Source organism: Cyprinodon variegatus, unplaced genomic scaffold, assembly GCF_000732505.1.
Source record: "Cyprinodon variegatus isolate N-32 unplaced genomic scaffold, C_variegatus-1.0 Scaffold850, whole genome shotgun sequence".
Taxonomy (NCBI): domain Eukaryota; kingdom Metazoa; phylum Chordata; class Actinopteri; order Cyprinodontiformes; family Cyprinodontidae; genus Cyprinodon; species Cyprinodon variegatus.
This window is the reverse complement of record NW_015151303.1, coordinates 198632-226621: the sequence shown is the minus strand read 5'-3', so window position 1 is coordinate 226621 and position 27990 is coordinate 198632. Positions and strand designations below refer to the sequence as shown.

At 37.7% G+C, this 27990-nt stretch overlaps 1 protein-coding gene across 1 annotated transcript in view; it reads left to right on the top strand.

The window, feature by feature from the left end:
* The window catches only part of ubash3b (ubiquitin associated and SH3 domain containing B), a 37873-nt gene extending 18384 nt beyond the window's left edge, over positions 1-19489 (top strand). The window contains exons 2-14 of the mRNA XM_015397295.1: positions 5378-5431; positions 5609-5795; positions 10316-10514; positions 10598-10767; positions 11678-11886; positions 11959-12103; positions 14814-14934; positions 15009-15131; positions 15222-15314; positions 16007-16151; positions 16236-16342; positions 18984-19093; positions 19186-19489. Of these exons, the coding sequence (XP_015252781.1) occupies positions 5378-5431; positions 5609-5795; positions 10316-10514; positions 10598-10767; positions 11678-11886; positions 11959-12103; positions 14814-14934; positions 15009-15131; positions 15222-15314; positions 16007-16151; positions 16236-16342; positions 18984-19093; positions 19186-19323 (1801 nt within the window). The 3' untranslated portion in view covers positions 19324-19489. The remainder of the gene's footprint in view (positions 1-5377; positions 5432-5608; positions 5796-10315; positions 10515-10597; positions 10768-11677; positions 11887-11958; positions 12104-14813; positions 14935-15008; positions 15132-15221; positions 15315-16006; positions 16152-16235; positions 16343-18983; positions 19094-19185) is intronic.
* The last annotated feature ends 8501 nt before the right edge of the window (positions 19490-27990 follow it).

Genomic DNA, 27990 nt, shown 5'->3' with positions numbered 1-27990 from the left:
TTTGGTTTATAAATAACCTCTCAGCTTTTGCTGAGAACCAGTCAGATGTTTGATGTAGGACAGTTTGTTCTCGTTTCAGCAGTTGTTGCTAGTTGAAAACTTCCGAAACACGAAAACTAAGTTTAATCTAAACAAATTCTAATGAGGGTTTCTGTCAGTTTCTTACTGGTCAATTCAGTATTTAATGAGTCCTAATTTTGGTACAAATGTTCAGATTAGGGATGCAATTTTTTGATTAATTAGTTAATTTGTTGATTGATGTTATAGTTCAACTAATGAGTAATTTGAAAAAAGTAAAAGTAGTACATTGCTATTCAGCAAATCTGTCAATGTGTTGTTCCAGGTATATAAAATATTGTCTCAAAAAACAAACAAAAAAAATTCTTTACACATCCATCCATCCATCCATCCATCCATCCATCCATCCATCCATCCATCCATCCATCCATCCATCCATCCATCCATCCATGATGAGCATGTGGCGACAGTATTCACTAGCTTTGTATCATTAACTCTGTGGCAATCCTTCACACTGTGCATTCATGCAGTGACAGTAGAGAGGAAAAACTCCCTTTTAACAGGAAGAAACCTTAATCAGAACCAGGCTCAGTGTGAGCTGCCTTGTTCTGAGTCTGACTGCAGTTCAAGGAGAGAGAAACAGCTTACAAAAGGAACAAAGAAGCAGTGATACATAAATATTTTCTGTTATAAAATATATCGGTAAACTACCTCCATATGTGGCTCTGTAGAAGAAAGGAATGATTAATCATACAAGTGCTGAGCCAATTTTTATGCAAAAGGGATGAAAGAAAGCACATCGGTTTAGTCACAGTAAAAGTTGAGCCCATAGCAATGTTTGGAAGGGAAACAGTAGTAAACTCTGAAAAACAGGTCCAACTCTCTATAATCGTAGGTGTTGGTGATAGGAGCCTAGCTGATATTTCTCTCCAGGATGGTGTCACAGCTAAACAGAACAGATGAAGCCTCTATGAGGAGAAAAAGCAGAAAGAACAAAAAGTTAAAAGGTGAACTAACAAATACTGCAAAATGGGATAGAGATGGAATAAATCAGAGAGAGGAAAAGTAGTCCTTTTATCCTCCAGCAGTCTAAGCCTATAGCAGCATAGCTATAAAGATAGCTCAGGATAACCTGAGCCCCTCTAACTATAAGCTTCATCAGGGAGGAAAGTTTTAAGCCTTGCCTTAAAAGTAGACAGGGTGTCTGCTTTATGGTCTAAAACTGTCACAAGACATGGAGATGGCCTAATCTGTCCATGAAATTAAGATTAGCATGTTTAATAATTTTTGATTCCAATGATTCCAAATGAATGATTAGCAGCATCCACATGTTGGTGCTGACCTATGGAAGGAAAGGGGCTCTGAATGCAGAGGTAGATGCTATTTTTCCTGGTAGGATACATGTTTGTGATTGGGTAAGACGTTTGTTACTTAAAAGATCTCACAGCATGTTTTGCCTTGGCAAGAATTGATGTATAGGAACGTAAATATTGGGCCAGAGGGTTTGGCTGCATACAGAAGAGGTGAAATGAAGGAGACTCAAAAAAGGGGTTAAAATTGGAAATTGTTTGTTGTAATTTGTTCTTTGTTTGTAAAGAAATTTGTAGAAAAAAAGAGAGGAAAGAAAAAAGCACTTTAACAGAAGTTTCCCTTCTGTTTTTCTTGGTACCAATGAATCCACAGTAACTAATGTCTCACAATCACAATGGTTACTTTCCATTCTTACCTGGATGCACCTTTCTAATCATACAAATAAGGTTTTACTTCAAAATAAGACAGATTTAATGGCAAAAATCAAGTAAGACAAGTTGATCTGTTCGTCTGAGGGTTTCGCTCACATTCATTCAGATATCAGCATTTTCACTACTGAGCAACATGTATCCTTTACGCTCCATTTTGTTGAAACCTTTATGAAGGCAAAAAAACAACAACTTGAAATGATATTTAGGCTCATTATTGCATCATTACCCTCGGAAAATCAGAGCATTCTGTTAACAGCAGATTTAAAGTCCTGTGTGGCTTCAAACATCGATGAGAGGCTGAGTGTACATCTGCGTGACACAACAGGATGCAGTGGCAGGCGGGCGTCGCTGTTGCTCTCCGACTTTGATCTTTTTACTTGATGCACTTTTTTCAGCAGCTGTCAAGAGATCAAAGTTTATGTTGACACTGATGGTCTGCAAGCAGTGAGCTCCTGGCGCTTTACGCAGCATCCTCTTCTTGCATAGTAGAAGAAACATCTCACTTGTCTGATCCTCCTGTAACGGTCACTAAAAGTATGGTACCACACAGGATATTTTATTATTAAACCATTAAAACTGACAAGCCAACAGCAGGCTGAAGCTGTGTGGTTTTAACCTTATTAGTATCTTTTAAAAAAACCACAACGATCCGATCAAATTCCAGCCGTGCTGCACGATGTTCTTGTATTTGCACAGCAAACATGCTGAAGATCCTTTGTAATGTTTCGTGTCATGAGGTTTTATTTGAACAAAGATAAGATGCATACAATCGGATGTTCCAGCTCAGATTGGATTTTATGAAGCCTCAGTCACATCTGCTTGTAATCCCATAATCCCTTCTGAAATAAAAAAGACGAGAGGATGTGTGTGGGGGGGTTTCCTCCTCCTCCTCACAATACCAGGTGGAATCTTCTTATAAGGCGATTGTTCCCTACGAATGGCTCCTCATGTTAAGTCCTCTCCTCTGATCCAGGGTTTAGGAACTGGGTCAGTTGGAGGAAATGTCGTGCATGAACGCAGCAGAGCGGTTCGGTTTGTTTCCTTCTCATTGGTGTAGAAGGGGAGCAATATTCCACAATCCCATCAACCAGGTCATGGCCTACTGCGGCGTGTCGGAGCGCTCTGCCTCGGGGTTCAGGGACTCCTCCGTATCTAGGACCTTCTCTGTGGGACAAATATAAAAATAGCTCTTTGAGTTTAAACAAAAACGGGGCCACAACAAGCACCATCAGCGCCGTCTCACACAGAGAGGTTGCATTAATAAAAAAGTCAAAAGGTTGTACATTTGTATGGGAAACAACTGGTTTGGTATTAAGAGCTGCTCATGATGTCGTTGGAACAGTGAGGTTATCATTTAGGAACAAACATGGTGGTAATATAACGGTTTGTGTTTCTGTTTGCTGATGCCATGAATGGGCCGTTTATTGGCCGTTGCCTTGTTCTCACACAATGCACAAAGCGCTGCGGCTGAAAGGAGACGGAGCAGCATGGCCCAGAGTTCAGCTGCGGTCTCCATCACTGCTGTTGGTTATTTGTTTATTTCATATCTGAATAAGGGAGGCCAGAAAACGAACGATCTAAACATGAATCATAGAAGAGCAGAGAAGGTTGAGGCGTCCTGCACCGTTCAGCTGGGCGGACGGTGCAGGACGCATCGGCACCGTGACCAAAAACTCAAAGTCGCTGCTTATTTGGGTGCATGGCTTTAAACCTGGGGGTAAAAAGTTTGTCGCTGTGGAATTTTTGTCACCTTTTGTTCTTTATTTTTAATCTTAGCTATTTAGCAAATCCATCTTCCAGAGGAGAATCAACCTGGAGGTTTAGTTTCACATATACTTTAACAAGTATTCACACTTATTAGTTGATAATAACATTAAAAGAACGTCTAACCTTTCTGCCTCAGTGTAAAACAGTTTAAGCTCAGTCAGATTACATAGGAAGGACCTTTGAACACATTCTGTGGAAGGCTAAAGGAGGCAATATTTCATACTTAGATAAATCAATTCATCAGGAAATAAATAAATGAAAAAGCATTAGTAAATAAACAAATATAACTGAAATAAATAAATAAATACAGATTGAAAATGTATTATCATGTTTAAGGAGTCGTTAACAAATTTTTCAGCACTTTAGCAAGTATACAAATTTTTCAGCACTTTAGCAAGTATACTTAAACACACAATCCAATAAAACAATTGATTTAAAACTTGTTTTTTTTTTTTTTTTTTGCACAAATGCATGTAATTGTACAATAATATGAGCTGAAAGGTCATCATTTAAAAAGTGTAAACTTGTAGGTGTATGTCCTCGTCGTTAAAATATATAAAACTGATCAACCCATTAATTATTTTTATTTAAAAATGATTAAATTATTTGTGTCAACATTTAAAATGTAAATGAGTTGTATTAAATTAATTAATCTGAAAGGTTAGCATTAGCATTGGCGCACCTGGATAACAGTATGGAATGAGAGCTGGTGAGCGTGAGTGGCCTTTAACAGTGATACATACGAATCCGGATGTTTGTCTGTACAGTTTATTTAAATTCACAGTGATGCACTACTCATTTTTTTATTTTTGTTATTTAAGTGGGCTGCAAATAAAAGCCATTTGCAAGGTATACTTCTTTACTGTTTCCTTCTCCATAGCACTAAAACATCCCCCAACCAGAACTGAGAACATATGAACTGATTTAGCTGTGGAATCAAAGCGACTGCAGGGAGAGCAAAGCTCTCAGAAGGACAGCTTATAAAAATAGCTCATGTTCGTGTTAATTGGATTCATGGTTCATCATTTGAGAAGAGGATGTAGCCCTTTTAAAGGACGACTATATAGGCCTTTCCTGTCGGCGTGGCTGGAGAGGAGTTGTCAGTCAATAAAAGCTCACTGATGCAGGAATGGAACGGGTCAAAAAGCTGAACTGTATACGGCTCTTTATGTTATAAGATTAGAAATTTGTTTTTTCATGCTTAAAGAGGGACTTAAAGCACACCGAGTTCTTTTCTTTACTTTATTAAGCCTTTCCTTCATCCGGTTCTAATAAAACCCTCTAGTCTGATTAAATAATGAGTGTAGAGGATCCCTAGTGGAACTCTGTATGAATGTCCTGGTTTTAGACTCTTTGCAGAGCACAGATGATCTCTGCAGTTTCAATAAGATAATGAATGCAAGCATGAAAAAAAAGCTTCTTTTCTTAAAGCTCTGAGGAAAATTGTAAAGTAAAGGTGAAGTTTGCACTTGAAAAAAGGGATTAAAAAACCTGAACCCATCTGCTGGAGAATGGATTGCATGGAAAAATGGATTATTAAACAGGACATTGAGTTGGTTCGGCCTAGATATTCTCTAACCGATAAGTGGTCATCACTTAATCATAGAGCGAGCTGCATGAATCAAACCAACAGATGCAGTTTCCTGACAATGATATTCCATTAACGCTTTCCCGACACAGAGCAAAGCTGATTGAAATCAGAATCAGCTGCTTCGACTAGCCCTCTGGTTCCAGTATTGAAGCTGTCATGAACGATATGATGCGAGCTCTGCCGAACGCAGCTGGTCTGAAAGAGAGAGCATTGATTTTGTGACCGTCCTTTGATCTCCCCTCTCTCTGTCTCGTTGCAGATTGAAAGCTCTGGTTTCAACAGGAGGAAAAAACGTGCAGGCAGCGTGCGACTGGTGAGAACAACACGCACACACACATCACCCCTCATTCTCTCACACCCAGAACAGGAGAACAGATGTTCTAGAGTTAACATTTGCAGTCCTTCATTGAAGTAATGCTTTGGATCTCGTTACTGCCATCTGCTGGAGGAAATTCTTGTCACTAACGTCACTGTTTCTGGTTGTTTCCAGGCTCTTCTCCCATCTTGATGACCCCTTCCTGGACGACCCCCTGCCCAGAGAGTATGTGTTGTACCTGCGACCCAGCGGACCTCTGCTGCAGCAGCTCTCCCACTTTTGGAAGCAGTCCCGCCTCTCCTGCGGGAAGAACAAGGCCCACAACATCTTCCCTCACATCACCCTCTGCCAGTTCTTCATGGTAAATTCACCTTTCCTACCTTTACATATTAACTGCCACCAATGCTCCCTCTAGTTTTTCATGTGACTGGCCATTCAAACCAGCCCCCTGAGTACACAGAGGACCATAGTGTGCAACATCAGATGTGCAAGTTTATATATATGTCTGATGTTACTCACAGTGGTCCCTAATAATGTGACTTAGATTTGATCTATTTTTCACGTGTTCTTTTCACTTCTCCTACAGTTAATATATCCCACTTCAAGAGCTTTCTGGATGCTGTTTTGATTTGATTCATTAAACTAAATCTTTCACAATGCTATAAATGTAGCACAAATATCCAGAAGCTGTGAGATTTCCTTTAGCTCCTCACATCTCGATGCTTTAGTTTCAGTTACCATATCTGAGAATGTGCAGATTGACCCTGTTCCTGTTTTTGCCTCCTTATGTAGTTGAGTTAAAAATAAAAAATAAAAACAGGGTTTCCGCGGGTCATTAAAAATCATTAAAAGTCATTAAATCATTATTTTTTTAATTAAGGCCTTAATTGGCATTAAAGTTAATTAAATTTGATAATTGTGGCATTAAAATGCTTTAGAAAAGAAGCTTGAGGGGAAAAAAAGGCTAGAGAATGGGAAAAAATTAAATTTGAACCAAAGTGGCAGAAAAACGAAGAACTCGGGACATGGCTGCAGGTGAGGATGACGAAGGATTTTGCCGTGTATATATATATATACATATGAGAGTCATGGGTACTTGTTGACGGCATTACAATTTTTTTTAAGAGCATTAAAAGAGGATTAAAGAACATTAAATAAGAGTTACTCATTCATGTATAAACCCTGAAAAAGGCACACGGAGCATCTCACTGTGCTGTGATCAGGTGCGTCTTTAGCGCTGTGCGTATTGGATAGCAGGGCTGTTGCAAACTGATGAGATGAGGCTTGAAAAGTTCAGTTTAGGCAACCGGACGTTAAGAAGAAGATGTTTCGTCTCTCATCTAAGAAGCTTCCTCAGTTTTTTCTAGTGGTGGGGAGCGCTGAGGTTACTATGCTCTAGGTAGAATAAAGAATTAGGGCGAAAAAAGGTGGCTCTGATTTCTCCTTCTGAAATGTTAATTTTTCAGTCGCATGCCTCATTGAAGTGTGAGTCAGGTGAGGGCAGGTGGGAGGTAAATCTTCTGGGTATTGTTCCTAAAAGAGCTTTATTAATTATGTGAAAGGTTTTATCTAAAGACCATCTCCTCTGCTGAGATGGTTTTTTCAAGTTAACAAAAATGGCTTCCTTAAGCCCTCTCTCAAACCATCTTTCTTCTTTGGCCAGAATATGGACGTCGTTGTCCTCAAACGAGAGTCCTTTAGACTTCAGATGTAGGCGAACAGCTGAGTCCTGTTCTGAGGAGTTCTGATACCGATACCAAAGTATCGGTATCAGTGAATACCAACAAATAGGGCATTGATACCATTTTGAGAGCCAAAAGTTTATTCAACTATTGTCAGTCATTCCAGGTAAGCACTTAAAAAGTTCTACTGGATTCACTTTGTATTAGTCTTTTTCCTGCTTCACAAAGGTAGGCAGCAACTTGACAAAGCCATGATGGCAATTATTTTATGCAGTTCTTCATGTATAAACACACACATCACTTTCAAACAGATGGTATCGATATCGGCCGATACTGCACAGCCAAAAAATGGCATTGGTGCAACACTAGTAAATATTTTATTTGATGGTGATATATGAAACTGGTATTGCAGAGTAGCCTGGTCATACCCTGAGCAGCTACATTTTGTTTATTCATTAAAGCCAGCTGGGGCATCCAGCAGGATGAGATGCTATAAGTTCTCATAAACATGAATGTATTCCCTGTTCATTAGTATAATTATTATTATATTTAATGTGTTATGGAAAGCAAAATCTGTGCTCTGTTTCTCAATATTATATTACAGAATTAGGGGGGATGACAGTTTGTTCCGTGTACGTTGGACACATTTGTTTCTCCTATTTTCGTTGTTACTTTTAAGTCATAAAATGAATTAAACACAAATTTCAAATGAAAGAGAAATAATGTTATTAGTCCAATCCATTTACACTTCATTAACAGTGCTGGATTTTATTCTGTGCGCTGCATAGATTTCTTATCTGCTGAAAACATGCGAGCAGTGCACTATTACGCAAGTGATAGACTCTTACCCTCATTTTTTTTATGTTTTGGTTTTCAAAACCTCAGTTTAGCCTCAGAACTCAAGTTCCTCATTATTGAAACAATTTATCTGTGTCTTCATTTGCTTGAACACACATTTTTGTTCCGTAGAAATGAGTTGTGGTGAAATAGACAGATTTTCTTGCTGTTGTAATGACAAAAACACATTCAAACTGGAGGTGGAATACTCCTTAAAACTCCTCTATGATCTATCTATGGTAGATCCGTCCTGCAAACTGTAGAAAAAAGATAATTTTTCAGAACCACCAGTCTAACTATCACCAACGTTAGCAGGTGATAGTTAGACTGGTGGTTTACCATAAAATGTTGCTTCATTAGAAACTTAAGCTCTTCATAACAACCAGATCCTCTTTTTAACATTTTGATTTGAAGGTTTGTGTGTATGGTGACCTTTGTCATCACTAGGGTTTTAAAAATCCAGAGAACATCTGGATTGGTTCCAAATAAATATAAGTGTTGGAGTCCTGCTTCTTGGAGTGGAGTTTTTCTTTCACAGCTAGAGGTTACGTGGCTAAGCTTTGCTGAATCAGGTTTAGGTTAAAACCTTGAAAAGCAGCCATCTTGTATTAGACAATCTTTCCTTAAGATTAATTGCTAAACATTTCTTTTTTACTAAAGATGCAGTCGTAATGCAGTCATCTGTTTTAATGTTTTCCAACAACCAGTGCTGGGAGAGACTTAATGCTCTTAGCAGCGCTATTAAACAGCAGCTTCTGGCTCCTGTTGCTCTCAGAGGAATGTTAAAACTTGGCTCCATGAAGTCCATTAACTCACAAAAGCATTCTCCATCTGAACGAGTTTATCTAGAGTTAATATTTACAAACAGAACCATATTAAGTTCATTCTATATTATTGTCTCCATTAAACAGTGGATTCTGGATCCATTCATGGGCCTAATCCCAAACCGCTCCCTAACCACTAACCCTTAACTTAACCCTTAAAGTCACACTCACAGCTGTGGAAGGCGCCTGGATTGTACACGGGGGGTATAAATGCGAATGGAAAAGCAGTGGTTCCTATGGCAACACAGTGATGCTGCATGTGAGTGGCTGTAGACCTTTGGGGCAGGCTAACGTAACATCAAACATTAGCAATTTTCTTAAAAATAAATCTAACTAGTGGCATAAAAATATTTCAAAGGGAACCTTCCATTTAGGAATTTATTACGTCATTTTTAATTCTTTCTTTTTCTTTAAGTGTGATGAAGATCAGCAAACAAGCAGAACTTACATTTGAATAGACGTGTTTCCACCGGGATTAGTTTGGCGTTACACCCGCTGCCAAATTCCATCTTTTTGCAATTAAATAAAACTAAAACTAAATAAAATAACAAAATAAAACTAAATAGATATAAAACTTAAATAAAAGCTAAAGACGACTGAATAAATTTCCCAATGAGGTGTTGCACCTTACATTTATATTTATTTTTTATTTCTCTCTATCTTTGTTTTTATCTTGTTTCCTACCGTATTAATTCAGACTTGTATCTTCATCAACCTCCTGAACTGGCAAACCTAAATCAGGCCATTTTTTATTTCTAATAAGCGCCACCTAAAATCGCTTAAAGAGCCAAAAATGTCCCCTGAGCTGCCCTTTGGACCCACCTGATCTACTTTCATAATCTGTAGGGCATAAATGCTCAACAGATGATAGACTTAAATGTTTTAGAAATCTTCCAATACAAATCTTGGCCATGTTTATTGTAAATATGATCTTTTTTTAGATAATCTAGATTAAATAAAAACTATAATAAACTTAAAATTCTATATTACAATGTTTGGTTTTTGGAGAAAAGGGCCCCCTGAGAACATTTTAGGTTTGTTATAATCAGAACAACAGCGATAGATTTATCTGAAGAACCCAAAGTCCAAGAATTTATATATTTTTAATTTATTCTTTCCGGATTTGACAGGAAGCCAGTGAATGAAAGCTAGAATATGTTTTATGTGTCTCTTTTCAACACACCTGATTTAGCTCCTCAGCAAGAGAACCAGGACTAGCAGCACTGCTTCAGTTTAGATTGTTAGAATGTCCTAGTCAAAGTTCAAACCTTGGATTAAATTAGTATCTCCATTCTGTCTCTAAGTCATTTCAGCATAGTTTGTCTCTGGAAAGACCAAACAAAATCCATACTTTCACAACTTTATGTTGCAGATAAGCCTGTAAAAAGTTGTCCTTCCTGTTCAGATTAATACTCACAGCGACTGACACCACATTCCAGTAAAACATATGAACTTTGTGCCCTTAAAACATTAAAGCTTAAAGCATTGCTGGCTGTTTTCTTTCTCCGTAATCATCGCTTGTCATCTGCTCTCCTCAGTGTGCTGATGAGAAGGTGGAGGCTCTGACTGACGCCCTCCAGACCACTGTGGCCAAGTGGAAGGGTCGCATCCCTATGCCGCTGCCCCTGGAGCTCTACGTCTCCTCAAGCTTCATCGGCCTTTTCGTGGAGGAGCAGATGGCCGAGGTTCTGAAGAGTTTTGCTGCAGACTTTGCAACAGAGGCAGCAGCTAAAGCAGGTTTGTTCCTTCAGTTTGGAATAAAGCGTCGCTGTGTCTGTTGACCCCCCACTGAGCACATGTGCTGCTTGTTTTTATAATAGATGCCCACGTTGAGCCGCATAAGAAGCAGCTTCATGTCACCATGGCATACCACTTTCATAGCAGCCACCTTCCAGTTCTGGAGAAATTGTCCAAAGGCATAGACGTGGCGGCAGGCTGTGATTGGCTGGCCGTGCTCCTTTCCAGGGATATTCGCTTTGCTAACCACGAGGTAGGAAGCCCCTCCCACTAAACCAGCAGCCCTTTGGAGTGAAATATGTTCATTATTGCTGCAAGTGAAAAACACCTTTTTGAAATAAAAGTTGGAAAAAATGAAACTTTGAAAAATGTTTTAACCAAAAATGGCTTTTTAATTTCATCATATTATATTTTTAAATGTATCGGTTTATACATTTTTTCCCCTCAAAAGTTACTTTATGTTTTAATTTATTTTTCATAAAATTTCTGTTATCAGATAGAGTTTTATGCATTAAATATTTTCACTTCAAGCCCAATGCAAACACCATATTTTTTTCCAAAGTCACAGAGGGGGAAACTAAGTCCAGTGGATTGTTTTTTAAACTTTTACGGAATGACTATGACCTGGATGACTGAGAATCTTCATCAGCACAAACACAATATTGTTGCTAACGTCCAGCAGACCAATAGAAATGCTCCTCACTCCAGAGAAAGGCCCGCCCCCGAACTGAAGAGAATGTAATCAGGAAAATAATTCAATTATTATAACTCAGTTTAAAAGGGGGGAGGGGGGGGGGGGGGGGGGGGGGGGGGGGGCAGTGAAAGTATAAAATCTATAAGAAATCCTTGAAAATTCTTTTTGAAAAGCCATATCTTAATACAAGTAATCTGTAAATATTTTTTTGAAAAGAATTAATCTGAAAAATGTTCATTTAAAAGAATTAAATGAATGAAAAATACATTAACGAATTATATTTGAAAAACAAAATCTAAGAAAACAGTAAAGTTACTCTCAAAAGCTTTTTTTTAATCAAAGTTTCATTTCAAAGTTTAAATTTCCATTTAAAACACGCGTTCTCTGCTTTCAACAATAATGGCGCATGATTCTTCTGCTTCTCTGAAGCAGCCTAGCACCAGCAGTGACCTTCCTTCTCCTCCTGCAGACGCTTCAGGTCATGTACCCGTACGTGCCTCAGAACGACGACGAGCTGGAGCTGCTGCAAGGGGACTTCATCTTCATGTCTCCAGTGGAGCAGAGCACTGCCAGTGAGGGCTGGGTGTTTGGGACCTCGCTGGGCACGGGGCTGTCTGGCCTGCTGCCTGAGAACTACATCAGCCATGCCGACGAGTCTGACACATGGGTCGTTCATGGGTAAGGATGAAAAAAAACTTGGTTAATCCCCGCTGTAAACCAGCCGAGTGACTTTATGTGTCTGATTGGCAGCTCTCACTCCTTCCTCAACTGTGCCTCTCCATCTACCTCTGGCCGGCCTGTGGGGGGGCTTTTATTTGACGGACAGCTGAATGACAGTCTGCTCGACACTCTTATGGATTCCTCCAGTTTCGCTGGACTCTGTCCTCCTTTACAGGTTTGTGTTGAATAAAGCTGTCTTTATCTCCTCGCTGCCTGCTTTAGGAACAGAGCTGCCAACTTCAGTGAGGAGCTAAAGGAGGGAAAGTCTGCCTGAGAGGATAAACCCTCCTTTAACTTCTTCCTTGATATTACTCATTAAAACCACAGAGCAAATTTTATTAGGACTTTATGTAACAGACCAACACAATCAGTGTAATTGTGGATGCTAGTTTTTTTGCCACATTTCTCCATCAAACAGATTTTTTTTCTTTCGCCAAACTTTAGATTAGGCGCATTGAATCGACTTTCTTCATAGGCCACAGCATGTTTTTATTTAATCNTTTCTTCATAGGCCACAGCATGTTTTTATTTAATCCTTTATTTATGAAGAAAAAAATGTCTCTGTGGATCCACCATCTCATTTCCATTCATTGGTGGCAATAACATTAAAAGAGAAATAAGGATAAAATCCACTAAGTACTTTGGAGGATCATCGCCATGTGACTAAGGCTGGGCAATATGGCTTCAAAATCTAATTTACCAAATCTTGTTAATTAATTTTTTTTTTACTATAGTTTCGAAATACAAAATACAAATGTAACTGACTGAATGTTTGCAGATAGTATCACACAGTGAGCTAGTTTATCAGATATGAGGAAACATTTGGGAACATACAGTGATGTCACTCACAGCTACTATAAAACATGGAAAGGGGGAATCACCTACTGAGAGCAGCTAAATGGTTTACTGGAGATCCAGTATGCTAGATTATATTAGATCATTTAAAATATTAGCCACTTCTTCAGACATTTGGTCTTGATGTTGTTCTTCCAGTTGAGCACTGTAGCTGTGAGGTGCTGAGAAGCTCACAGAGAGTGGCAGTGTTTACAACAGTGCAATTTTTAAAAGGTCCTGTAGGGGGATTGTGACTCGAAAATTATTTAGTGCTTTAAATACTGTAGGAAAGTACTTTAAAAAAAGAATCTGATGCATTAGTCTTAAAAGTATGCATAATATTTTTTTGTTGGATTTATCTGATTTATCAGTTTCAGAAAAGGATAATTCTGTGGATATTACAGTCAGATTTCTATACAAAACATTCAGCAAAATTCTCATGAAAGGCCATTAAAGACTTAAAAATGATTTTTCTTTTTTGTTTTTATTTATTCTTAGGCTCTAGTGGCCTTTATTTTGTTATTTTTGAAAGTATATAGACAGGAAAGCGTTTTTCTTTCTTTTTTCCAGCTTTTTTTGTCATTATTCTGTCACAAGTACAGAGGAACGAAATTAACCCTCTGCATTTAACCCATCCCCTTGGATAGCAGTGGGCTGCCATTGTGCGGCGCCCAGGGAGCAGTGTGGGGTTAAGGGTCTTTGCTCAGAGAGCCAGAGTGGCAGTCTGTGGGGGTGGGGCTCGAACTCAGAACTTCAGGATTTGAAGCTCTATGCCCACTAGGCTGACACTCCCCCTACAAGAAAGGGGACAGGCATTCGGCAAAAGTCAGCGGGACCGGGACTCGAACCTGCGGCAGCCGGTATATGGGTCATTCACTCTAAAAATGATTTGCATTTTGACTACTGCCTCACTCAGGACTTGACTTAGACTTAAGGTTTCAAGAACTGTGACACAGTTTTTCTGTCCCTTTTTAGTACTTTTGCAAATGAGGTGCAAACTCACGTGCAAAAATATCTACAGTGGCCACAAAGGAGGCGTTGGTAAAAAGACAGACAGTGGAGAGATATTCTGTGCTCATGTGAATATATTTGGACCATCAGAAATAACAATAAAGAGAAAACATCTTTAATGGTGGGCACATATTAATGCTGCCGCTGTAAGGAGTTGGTGGAGATAAATTCAGCTGTGCAGAGCATAATCTGCTGTGAATCTGACTAAGCCTGTTCATTTGAATGTTGCATTAGCAGCATTAGCAGTTAGCCATGTTTTGTTTACCATCCTTTCCGGGCTCTTACACAATAAGCAAGCAGCAACATTTACCTACTGCTTGCAGGTGAGTCTCTGATTGGTAGAATAGATACGATAATGGTGATATCAAGGCAGGCTAATGTTAGCAACCACAGGGTTGGCATCAGTCGGGGAGGACCAAGATCGTGCTTCTGGGCTTTTCCGGTTTAAACAAAAACAAAAAGACCAGGCTACTTTCACACTCCGGACTGTCTGTCAGGTTAAGCCCAACAGCAAGACACACGTTTTAATATGAAAAACTCAAAATTCAAATTAGGAACTCCTTAAATTTCTTGAAAAGCATTATTAATGTCATAAACAGTACCACATTGTCATTGCATTTATGACAATACCACTTTTCCTAAGATCTCCAAGTCAGTCAGGGTAAGAAACCAACGATATCTGAAAATCTGGGATCAGGATGATGCAATATTATATACCAATCAAACACAATGATTAACATTAATTAATCTGAAACTTCATAAAAAACAAAACAATAAAAATAGATAAAATTTTGCAAGAAGTTGAAAATGTGATCAGAATCAGAATGGAACGATGAAACATTTTATATAGAGGTGATTGAAGTAAAGTGGGCTGATTTTTGTGTTTTATTAAACATTTTGTCCTTCATGTTAGAATTATTCTCAGTCTGTCACAAAAACCTCATAGAAGTACATTACAGTTTGTCATGTGAACAAAATGTAAACACAGCAAATAAAAGTGTGAGGAAAAAAACGTCCTGAAGGTGCCGTTTCCTCCTCAGGTGTCGAGGCCGGCGGCTCATTCCTCCTCGTCCAAGATGAGGCTGTTTGTGTGTCGGCATGGGGAGAGGATGGACGTGGTGTTCGGCAAACACTGGGTCACCCAGTGCTTCGATTCCAAAGGTGGAGACTTGATAGATGATTGTTCAAACGCTGGGTTTTTCTTCTCCTCTAAGACTTTACTTTGTGCTGCGCAGGCGGATACATCCGTTCCAATCTCAACATGCCGTGCAGCCTGCCCACCAGGAGCGGAGGCCATAGAGACTATGAAAAAGATTGTCCGATTACTGTGTTTGGCTCCACCCAGGCCCGTCTAGTCGGTCTGTGTGTTTTAATCACCAGTTTTTCACACATTCAAGGTTCTTTTGTGTTGAGTTTGTTTTCTAATGAATGGCTTTGGCTCTTTTTAGGTGAAGCTTTGTTAGAAAGCAACACAGCGATAGACTTTGTTTACTGCTCTCCTTCTCTTCGCTGCATCCAGACGGCCCAGAACATCCTCCTAGGTAGGAGCTCGTCCTGGTTCACCTTGTCAGTGAACCGACCTCAGACTAGCGTCACATAGGGGCTACATGCTCTCTTGGATTAAGTGAGACTCATGTGAGAGTTTCAGTATTTGGTCTAAAACCTTTATTCTTCAGGCTCTTACAAGGGACATTCAATAATTAATGCCTCTGACCCACTTCCAGGTGTTTGATCTAGCTGAAAGTTTGCACGCACATTTATTTATATCTCTATAGATTAAATGTCAGATTACTGCTCTGGACTAACTGTGGTTTCTGATTTACAGGTTTTTGAACTGAGGTAAGTCTGAAATGGAGCCTGTTGAGTGTCGAGCAGTGATTCGTTTTTTTTTATTTGAAAGGATGCACACCATGGGAGACTTTTGATTTTATGCCCCATCATATGACCTTGTAAAATGTTTTACACTCAACAGGCTTCATTTCAGACTTTACAAACTTCAAATATCTGTAAATATGAAACCACAATTAGTTTATAGCAGTAATTTTCCACTTAATCTATAGAGATGTAAGTCATTGCACATGGAAAATTTCAGCTAGATCAAACAACCGGAAGTGGATCAGGGGCATTACTTATTGAATGCCCCTTTTATTTTAGGAAGGGTGTCAAAATGGGTTTAAAAGCAAAGCAAACCTCTCTGCCTTACATCCGCCCCTTCTGGTCTGATCCATTTCAGGTCTGCAGCAGGAGGCGAAGACGAAAATCCGCGTGGAGCCCGGTTTGTTTGAATGGACCAAATGGGTTCCGGGAACTTGCCTCCCTGCCTGGATCCCACCTGTTGATCTGGGTGCCGCTAACCTGAGTGTTGACACAACGTACAGGTGCAAAGCGGCACAGATGTTGGAGCTGTTTGGTTTAGTTAAATCTTCTTTGACCTTGATTGTTTTTTTTTTTTTTATTTGCAGACCTCATATTCCTGTAAGCAAACTGACAGTGTCGGAGTCCTACGATACGTACATCAGCAGGAGCTTCCAAGTGACCCGAGAGATCCTGGCAGAGTGCAAAAGTCTTGGTAAGCTTCTTAAAATGTTTAATTTTTTTTTTTGTAGGGATTTTATACTGTAGACCAAAACCAAGTATTTTATATACTATAATACTTACACTGGTCTTCACCTTCAATGCATGATAACTAAGGGGTGGCAGCATGGATGCAGGGCAGAGTAATGGAAAGATGGGTGGATTTAAAAGCAGGGCAATCATAAGGAAAACCTGTTAAATGCTGCAAATAACACAGAGGTTCATTATGGGCAGAAATTAGTGCCATTAGGAACTAAATTTGAATTGCCCAGAATGAGTCACAATTTAAAATGTATTGGTTTGAAAGTGAATTTCAACCTGGAGAGACTCGCACAGAAAAAAGCTGCAGTTAGAAAAATATTCAATTTATTTATTAGAGGTAATCCAATCATATTCAAAATGATTCTATCTAAGGAAAACTAGCCGATTTTGAGGACTCATTGACTCCCTCGCACTGAGCAGGCATGTAGGAACATTGGAGAGGAAAAATTCCCTTTTAATAGGAAGAAACTTCCAGAAGAACCAGGTTCTGTGTGAGCAACCATCTGCTGAGGCCGACTGGGGTTAAAGGAGATAGAAGCAGATAACGAGATAAATAAGTTCTTTGGCACACAGGCCCCGGCAGAAGGCTTTGATGCTGTGAATCAACATACACTTACACTGGTGGAGGAAAAAGCCAGAGGGCGAGTGGGACTGAGAATGAGGGAGAAGATGGAGGGGAGGTGGGTGAAAGTTCGCTTGCATGCAGGAAAGAGAAGCTGAAGCAGGAGCTAAATGATGCGGCTCTTAGTAAATGAGGAGAAGGTGTGGCCCGTAGTTGATTGGCTGGAGATGAATGAGGGACATTGCAGGTGGTTCAGGTGAAGCTGATAACACTCTTTTAGATTGAATTTTCACTTAAGCTTTATTTCAGTTTAAATAATTTCACTTTTATTTGTAAAATTCAATTTCAATTCTAAAATTCAGATTTGTTTCTTGCCACACATCTGTTTCCTTGAGAAGACCAGAGTAATCGATCACTGATTGACATTGTGCATGGTGAAACTATGCGGCTGCATTTCGCAAACACGCTTGTTACTCAGTTTTGATGCGTTTTTAATTTTTTTTGTTGTAGTATATAACTTTTTAGTTTCAAAATTAATATTTTTCTCTAAAAGTTTTTTTTGGTCATGTGACTAACTGACACACAGCTAATGTTAAATCAGACTGGACAAATAATTCAGACTTGTTATCCAGTTTTTAATAGAGTTATTTTTTTTTATTAACCTTTAAAATGGAGAAAACCTTGATTTACTTTTTATTTTCCTTTTTAATAAAATCATTCAATTTATTGTCAGTCCCTAGGTGAACCGCAGCTGCTAATAACCACATCTTGGCCTCAGCCAATGGCAAAAATCATATGCAGTAACCCTTTTTAAACTGAGGAGGGCACCAAACTGGCAGTTTTAGACACAATTTTACGGAGCCCCTCTGATGACATGGTCAAAAAAAATTTTTTATTGTGGCCAAGAAGTATTATTTTGTGCGCACGAAATACTACTTCGTGGCCACGCAATAAGTTTAACGTGCGCACGAAATACTTATTAATAATATTAATATCATTCCTGGACAACTGGGTAAGCAAATCGAGCGCGCCTTAATATCATTCCTGGACAACTGGGTAAGCAAATCGAGCGCGCCTTAATATCATTCCTGGACAACTGGGTAAGCAAATCGAGCGCGCCTTAATATCATTCCTGGACAACTGGGTAAGCAAATCGAGCGCACCTTAATATCATTCCTGGACAACTGGGTAAGTAAATCGAGCGCGCCTTAGACCTTAGAGAAGGCGTGCTTGATTTGCTTACCCAGTCGGTCTCCGCCAGTCACGTGACATTTGTTGCTAAGACGCCATTTTAGGTGGAAAAGGCGTGTACCGCGCCCGAGGTAAACAATTGACGTCACTTGGCGGAGACCGGTTGTCCAGGAATGATATTAATATTATTAATAAGTATTTCGTGCGCACGTTAAACTTATTGCGTGGCCACGAAATACTACTTCGTGGCCACAATAAAAAATTTTTTTTGACCATGTCATCAGAGGGGCTCCGTACAATTTCAATAAATGATCCATACATTTTTAAAATAATCCCTAGTACATGTAGACAGCAATAAAAGACACTCAAGAATACAGTTTCTCAGCAAAAAGAGGGGTAAATATTCCTTAAATAGATTTTTATTCAGTTTAACAATTTTAAATTTAGTTTAGATTTTGTAAAATTCACTTTCAAACTGATTCATTTCATTTTGGATTATGCTTCTACAGATTCCCTCTGTACAATTCAGTTTCCTACCATAGTTTTTCTTGCAGTGGGACAAATGCCTCAAATTAAGATCATTATGTACTGATCAAGTCCAGAGCTAAATAAAGTTTTAATGTCCACTTTTTATTGTTAAGATCATTTTTGAGAAACTTTTTTATTTTAGACTGATGCACTATTTATTCAATGTATCTAGATTCAATAGAGGTTTGTTGTTTTAAGAGGAGAACATGTAAAAAAGCTCAAAGGGTGTGGATAGCAGTAACAGCGTGTCCATATGGTGCAGAACACTAACGGCATCTATGGAATGTGTCTCCTCCTCACCTCTTTCACACAGGAAACACAGTCCTTATTGTGGCCCATGCTTCCTCCCTGGAGGCCTGCACCCGCCAATTACAGGGCCTCAGCCCCCAAAACTCCAAGGACTTTATCCAAGTTGTCCGAAAGGTCAGTTCTACTTTATCTCAGATGCTTCTCTCCCATCCCTCCCTTCCAGTTCCTCATTCACAATTTGCACATCTGTCTTCTTCTGCTTGCAGATTCCTTACTTGGGTTTTTGTGCTTGTGAAGAAATGGGAGAGACAGGCGTGTGGCAGCTGGTCGACCCACCCATCTTGCCTCTGACACATGGACCCAATCACAGTTTCAACTGGAGGGAAATGCTAATGCAGGACTGAAGGATGTGCTGTTCCGCTCCCTATCTTTTGTCAGCCTGAACTGCTGAAAGATTATTTATTTTCTTTCCTTTTTTTTTTTACGTTTGTAGACTTCCATCCAAACTACCGAAAGGACAAAGAAAAACACAACGTGGCTTCCAACGAAAGACATTATGCAAAAAAAAAATAAAAAATAACAAAGAAAAGTAAAATAAGCAGATAAATTGCAGCTGTCGTATTTAGACATGATGCTCAGGAAAGTAAAAGCAGCCGTCAGGTTGGATGGTATTTCGCTGACTCTCAATGTGGGCTCTTGGTTATCGAGGATATGGAGGTGGTAGTGAAGAAAACTGGGCGATGCTTGAACGATGTAATAAGATTTTGATTCGAAGCTCTGCGGCCCCCCTCCTCTGTTAGAGGGGAAGTGGTTGGTGAAGACTTCATGCTGTGCTGCCTTTTCACACACTGTGACATGCATTAGCCCAGACACACTTGCTCCACTGATATTTTTCCATACGTTGTAGCGACATCCTTGTTGTAAAGAAGCACATTGGAAAAAGGAGCGACAATCAGACAGGGGAGCACTTCTCTTAGATCTTTATGGTTAGTTAATGTCAGTTTTTAAAATTCCTTTTATTTCTCTTCTGGTCCTGTAAGTTTCATATCATTTCCTTCCTCCGTCACACTTAGGAGTAACGGTGTAAAGCCACTGCCAACATAATTTATCTAGAGACAGCTGAGTTGATGCTACAAATAAAATCTTATTATTTTAATCCACAGGAATAACTGTATGGTTGCTGATATGCAGGTGCCTCTACTAAAGCTACTGCTAATTTGTCATGATCATCCCATAAAATCTGTACGGCTCGTTGATGCTTTTCAAATACTTGGTGCACTTCTTTTTATTTTTATTCAAATAATCACTGCTTATGCCCATTTTTTGCTGTATAATTTGAAATCTGTTCATATTCTACAAATAAATAAAACACAGTTCTGGACTCATTTTGGTCTTTATACTGTTAAAAATAGGCTCTGTGTATACACCCTGATGCTCTATCTTTCTGGTTCTTTTTCCTGAAAAGAGATTGCTTGGGATAAACTCTTTAGATAACACTTCATCCCTTATATGTATTACATAACCACTATACATGACGACAGATTTTGATAGTAATTGTAATCTTACTCAGATCAGAGAAATTGCTTAGATGTACAGAAGGCAGCTGCTCACCTCTCAGGAAGTGGCCCCGTTTAATAGATAAAAAGGCATTTTATACATCTCCAGTCTGCCACATCATCTTATTTTACATCATACACTTTAGTAGATGATTAGACATCCATGGCTCCAGCCTTATCAAAATATCACACTTCGTTCTTAGCTGAAGACACAGCTCTCATCTAATTTCAAAATCTTTGCCACGTACAAAATGAAGATTATAAATCAGAGGAACTGTCTTAATTAGAATAAAATATAATTTCTGGCGTGCAACAGGCAGCCCATACCGGGGTGTAATAAACTCTTCAACATCTTCAATGATAATTATCCTAAAAATTTAAATGCATCCTGCCATAGCAAAGCCACTTTTTGGCTCTTCTCAGCTGAAGAAGAGCTATTAGTGGAAGGTAACAGGGATATGGGAAGGTAGCATGGAAGCAGCAGCATTTTGCTGTGGGAATGAGTGTTTTCAGCTGTTGATAGAAGCTGGTTGGAGCCAAATTGGGGGCAAGCCTGGAGGAAAATCCCAATGTAAAAAAAAACAAAAAAGTTGATGTTTTGATATTAATTAAAGCAAGGGCTGAATATCTGATTATTAATATTATTTTAACAAAATTCTAATAAAATAAGTGCAATAATCTGCAAGTCCAGTAAGACAGACATTCAGAGACTTCTACCTTTAAGAATATATATCATGATTTGGAAAAGTCACTAAGTGTAATTTACTGCAATGGCAGAACTTATTTTTGATGAATTTTCTCAGAATGTTAGATGGACAGTGCTGTGTAATTTCAAAGAAAATGTATATAAAAATGTATGATTTTACTGTTGGTGTTGCAGGCCACTCCTTTTAGACTTCTGTATTTTTTAAAAGAAACAAAAAAGTAAAAAAGAAAAGAAAGTAAAAATGTATATTTAAATAACCATCTCAAAAGTGATACACTTTTCTAAAACTGTAGAAAAGTCTGAGGTGTTTAAATAAAGTTGCATGCCATTCTATTTTATTTTTCATAAATGTTGGTTTTACTGAAAATATACTATACTTAATGCTATTACTTTAACACAGGCAATAATTATCTGATGGAGTAAAACTACATTTGCGAAAAAAAAAAAAAAAAAAAACCCAATGCAGCAGGAAGACATCTTTGAGCTCCACTAGCTGGTATGCTAAGCTAACAGGTAAGATACGCTAACTAGAAATTGTTTCCTTCTAACTTGACTTTTTTCAGTTTGGTGCATAATTACAGCTGAACGTGTTTCAGTTCGGGGACTGATTAATTAACTAAAAGTTAACTTCTGGGTTAAATAGACATTATTTGAAGTAACTCTAGGTTGGATGGCTAACGACGGTTAGCTTGTTAACCGTGGAAGGTCACACTCCGCGCGCCTTCAGCAACATTAGATGTTGTCATAAAAAGAAAAGTAAAACATAAAATCCATAACCAGAAGTCTCTACATTCAGTTTTTAGATATAATTAGAGCATTGTGTGTGTTTTATTTACTATTTAAATACTTTCCCATCATAACACCTGTCATGCTAACAATCTGTAATCTAACCGCCCTGTTTTAGTTTTATTATCTATATTAAAATAGAGTTTAAGATTTTCTATTTAAAGTCTTTTCTGAGGCGTTTTTAAACGTAAATCAGGCTTTGCTAAACTGTTCATTATTTGCAAATAGACAGCCACATTATTGGTATTATGCAGTTAATGAAACGGTTGGTTGTTGTAAAGCAGAATGAGCAAGTTTTTATCTTTTTGAAATTAGTCCATATAACTATAATGGGAACATTCATCAAAAATATTGGTAAATATCATCGTTCTGTTGATAGGCCAATGCTTTGTAATCATGTTTTCTCTTTAATCTTTGTTATTTTTTAAATGGCAGCTTAATATACACTATTAACCACATTGTCATTTGTAACAGATGAGGCTATTTTTTTACAAAAAAAATAAATAAATAAAAAACAAATATGTATATATATACTGTATATATATATATATATATGAAAAGACAACAATCCAGTTCCAAATTCAAACTTTGTGAAGAAGACTGAAGTTTTGCATTTACCATCAAAGTCCAAAACTCAACCAGACAATAGTTACTGTAGCATGACATGAAGACAGCTGTGCAAATATGAAAATAGGTTCAGTCAACCTCACTGTGGTAAAATCACATGTTGAAAAAGATTAGGCGAAATGTTTGGCTTTTAAAGAATGTAACACACTAAAGTTTACTGACAAAATAGATCACATTTAATGGAGCATTTTTATATACAGAGTGCATGGGAATGATCCAGATAAACAGTTTTTTTTTTATGCTTAAATGTTTAAATCCATTTGTTTGTCATCTGATGTACTGTATTTCTCTGTATTGACTTATTTTGCTTTTACATATTTTTAATCACTGGTATCAAATGTGCCAGATTCTTATTTTCAGCCATTTTCCCCCCTGTGTCTAATGCTGGTGAAGATGATCCTTTCCACTTGTAAAGTGGAAATTACTGGTGCATTTTGTTAAAGTGCTTTTGTTGTGGTAGATAAGAGAAACGTCATGGATTTAGGGCTGCAACTAACGGTTATTTTGCTAATCGATTAATCTGTCAATGTATTTTTTTTGATTACTCGATTAATAATCAGATAGCCAAATGTTTCTTAAAGAAGTGTTTTTACAAAATGAAACCAGATGAAAATGAAACTTTCACTTGAGGAGTTCTGGATACAGCAGATTGACAGGCGAAAAAGTTTTTTTCTCTTAAATGCAAAATATTTACACATTTTCTTTACTATTTTTATATAATTACTTCTCTAAGTGGATTGCTCTGTCAGCTAAAGGTAAGTTTTAGATTTTCTATACTCCAGTTAACGTTTAATCAATTACTAAATTAGTTGACGATTATTTCAATAATCAATTAATCACAATTAATCCTATTAATTGTTTCAGCCCTAATTGAATCCAAAGATTATCCTAATCTGCTGTTTGGGCAAAACAGTAATAGACTTCCTAGTTCATCTGCTGCAGGAAGAGGAGGAAGCATCAAATGCATCAACTGACTGCTAGAGAGCATCTGATAAAAATCAAACTATCATGGTAATTTTGAACAACACAAGTTGAAATGGTGATATATATAAAAAAAATGAATGCCACAGCATTGTGCAGACTACAAACACAACAGGAGAGAATGCTTAACCATATTCGCCATACAGAATGATTTCTCTGCCGTACACCAGGTTGAAATGTCATAGTTGACCTCATCTCGGCAACTACTGTAGGGTATCATAAAATCTTTCCAGTAGATATTACGACATGAGTGGGCTTTCAGGTGCAATTTTTATCTATTTTTGGTATTTACCAAAATTGGGACAGCAGAAGTTTTAAACAGCAGCACAGCGCATATGTGCGAAACTCCAGGTAAACACTAGATGGCGCTGTGGACCAACAATAACCATGTCCAGCTCAGGTATAAACCAGCATATCTGAAGTGATGGTGCTTTATTTTATGTATTTTTTTTTAAATAAATTTTAATCAAAAATTTTTTGATCATCTTTTATCAGCTTAATTATTTTCTTAAATTTGTGTTTATGCTTTCTGAAAGTTCAGAACAATGATAAAACAACCATAATTAGTTAAATAATAAAGTTAAAATTAAAAAGTCAGCTTTCAGTTGTAAGTTGTAGTAGTTGTTAAAAGGAAACATCTTTAATTAAAAATCATAATTCATTTTATAACATTTAAAGGAATTTAAGATTGTTTCAGGATTGTTGTTTTTGCCGAGTCATACCTTATCTGCAAGTAGTGAAGAGCAGTTATCAATCCTGCATCAGGTCATATTTATAAAGATTTATTTTGTTTTTCTTATAAGAAAGGTCATTATTTAAAGAAGCATTAACATTTGAATGTTGCTCATGCACCATTTAACTGGGAAGATACTGGATCCAGAAGGTCTGACGTGCTGTGCTCTGTGTGGAAGGTTAAAAAAGAAATGATAATCAATCAAAACTAGAAACACGTATTTTTAGTTTTGCAAAAAAAAGCCCAAACGATCTGCTGGTTTTTTAAAGCGCCTCTTTTTGAGCTCACTTTAAATCAGATAAAGGTTCAGGACGGTTGTCTTGTAATCCCATCATGAAGCCTTCAGCACCACCTCCTTCATTTAGGAGCCTTCCTGTTCTAATAAAGTTTTGATACTTTTCATTGTTGAATTAAAACAAGAAAATGGTCAGAACTTTTTTTTCCGGTGTCCTTAGAAAGGAAGGAATATCGTGGTCAAAACAACAGCGACCTTATCAGCATGTAAAATATTTCTCTCTAAGGACATTTCTTTGCTTTCTAATCAGCTTCAGAAATTTGCTCAGTAATAATATCACTAAAGAAATACTTGGAAATTAAGTCTGTGAATTATTTCTGCCTCAAGTGGAAAAAGAAAAGTTCTCTATTTAACAAAAAGAAAAAAGAAAAAAAAGAATCCAAATTGCAGATGAACAGCACTGTGAGCGTTTTTGACCCATAATAACAGAGCAGGCTCTGTGTGAAAGGTGACTCTGGCATAATGTGACCCTTGCGCCTCCTTCAGGCACATTCATTCATGCAGCTGTTTATTTCTTTTTAGTTTGCATGTACGTGAAGGTTACTGTATTTGATGAGGAGTCAGAGATCAGACGTTACAATAAAACTTTAGGGCCCTGTCACACCTTGACGATTTAACCAGCGTATGCCAGACGTCCCAAAATCTCTTAAAACGCTGGCGTACGCTGAACTTCCTATATATTTTTTTTAATTTTAGGCGTATACATAATGTATTCATAACAAGCCCAGAACCTATGTCCAACGACAGCCAAACTTATTCATTACTCACTGCAATGTGCACTACGAAGCATCAGTTAAAGCTGCACCGTCTCACCGGAACACGTCAAATACTTTGATATGTGTTGGACATAAGTTCTTGTTTGGTTACGCATAAGTTATACAGAAGTTACTCGTAGGTTTTCGATAAGCTAGACACCATGAGTAACTTACACTTAACGTTTGTCAACGATCAGATAACTAACCTGTAACTTATGACCCACATATGAGCATACGCTGGCATACGTCGAGAACTTCTTGACGTACTCGCCGTATGTCGATGTGTGCCGGAGTGCTTCAGCGTACTCATAACTTATACAAAATGTACACACAACTTATCCAACGTATGGCAGTGTTTTTGCTAAAACGTCCAGCAGTGACAGGGGCTTTAGACTGCATTTTTTAGGTGCACCATTATGGTGGCATTTTCTTTTAACCTATGCAAGACAGAATGCACTAATAACACATTAACTGGCTTCAGTTGCTCAGGTTTGTCAAACACTCCTAACATGACTTTTATTTTGTGATCAGAGATCTTTGTTTTCTCTGAAATAGAGCTGAATGCTCAAAATTGGATTTTCTGAAGCAATTTTAGATTTTATTTAGATTTTACTTTCCACTGACGCCAAGCACTTTGCTTCAGGGTTTCTTTGTTTTCAGGACCTTGAAAGCTTGTTTAGTTTTCTTTCGAGTGGGGCTTAAATCTGCACCCTATCTGCATCTCTCTCTTCCTTCTGTGTTTTGGCCCTTTTTAAGTGTAGTACTGCCACCTGAAGGTCTGGAGTGAGACAAAAAAAATTGAATTTTCTAGAATTTTGTTTATATTCCAAATGAAAGTAATTTCCCAACCCTAATATAAAATGTTTTTTATATGAATGTGAACATCGTTTTGTTTTCAAGTGAGTTGATCTGATTGGACTGAAGTGGATTCTAAAAGGATAGCTTAGTTTATTTCATTATTTTATTCAAAAAATCAGTTCATTTATTCATGGGAAATAAACCTAAACCTTACAACTTTATACTTTAAGCTAATTTGTTCTGACTCCCCCTTGGTGAGCTTAAAAACAACAGAACAAACCCATCTGAGTTCAGTGATTTTCAGAAACTAACTTTTTCAGGAAAATATATTTTTTAATAATTTTCCAGCTTTATATTTTAATGTTTACAGGTTTTTCAAATAGGGCTGAAAGGATAAATTAGTTTAATAATAATAATAAAAAAATTGTCAATTAAGTTTTTAAATTATACGTTATATTTATTAAAAAAAGTTTATAAACATTTTGAATTTCAGATAAAAAAAAAAAATATTTTGTCAATCCAGAATGCCTCAAGTGGAAAAGTTTGAAAAGTTTTATCTAGTTTGATTTCATAAAACATATTTTTTAAGGAATCTGTCTCATTCTGTGTATTAATTGATTAATTGAAAAAATAATCGACAGATGGATTAGCAAAATAATCTTTCGTTGCAGCCCTAATTTCTATCTTACCTTGAAAAACATAATGCATTTCCAGTAAAACACTAGCCTCTCCTTAATTAACTGCTCTCAGATATACATCAAAGTTTAGAGCATTAAAGGGGTGTTATTATCAGACTGTATCAGAGTTGGATAAGATCAGTTTCATTTTTAAATAGCGGCCCTAAATGAAAGGAATGGTCCCAATAGATCGGTAAACCATTAATATTATTCTGATCAATAATCAGGTTGAGGACTCACCGACACATCTGCACATTTTAAACAGGCTGAAGTCACCTGCTGGTGCCTCCTATACACATTATTATAGTGATTATTGAGCCGCTTTTTAGATTTTATTGAGCTTCCATTCTAAATGAAGGAGCACCTTTTTAAAAATAGCACAGAAAAACTTCTGCTTAGTGATAGGCTGATATTTTTTTTTGGCTGATATTAACAGTTTTTTTTCTTGACACGGCATCGGCCAGTGCCTGCCAGTGCTGCTGTTCCCTCCCTCTGCTTTCTAATTTTTATGTTTCGTTTGTTACTAAATGTCTCTTTGTTTGTTTTGTTTCACATTTTTTTTTTGTCTCTGTGTCATTTTTATAACTTAAATAAAGGGATGGAAAGCAATATTGGGTCTTTAGAATCTGTTTAAAAGGACATTTTGGAGATAGACTGTTGATCTCAGCTTCTGCTTTAATATTTTAAATATTATCGATGTCTCTTTTTCTTATAACTCAATACATCACCAAAAGATTAATCCATCAGAGGTTTACTGGAGATTTGTGCATTTAATGCTGATTATAGGGTTATTAATTTTAATTCCTTATATTTGTGTGTTTGCTAAACATACTGACAACATATCAAACTGGCAAAGTTTCTTTTTTAGTTTTTTATCTGATCTAATCGAATTATCTTCTGAAATGCTGCGGATCACAGCATAAAGCTATTCTGTGAAGCATAAAAGAAGAGCTCTAGTGATGCATTTAGAGCTGTTCTAAAGAAAGAGAGGAAGAGTTTGTGACTCCTTTACGTCTTTGAGCTGTTTGGGAGCGAGGAAGGGGAGGCACAGGGAGGGAGGGGTGGAGTAAGGTTGGAGTCCCACACAAGGGGAATGACTGGAAAGGAGCTGCTTCATACAGTCCTCCTTTGAGCTCCCTGTGATCTGTGTCAGTCTG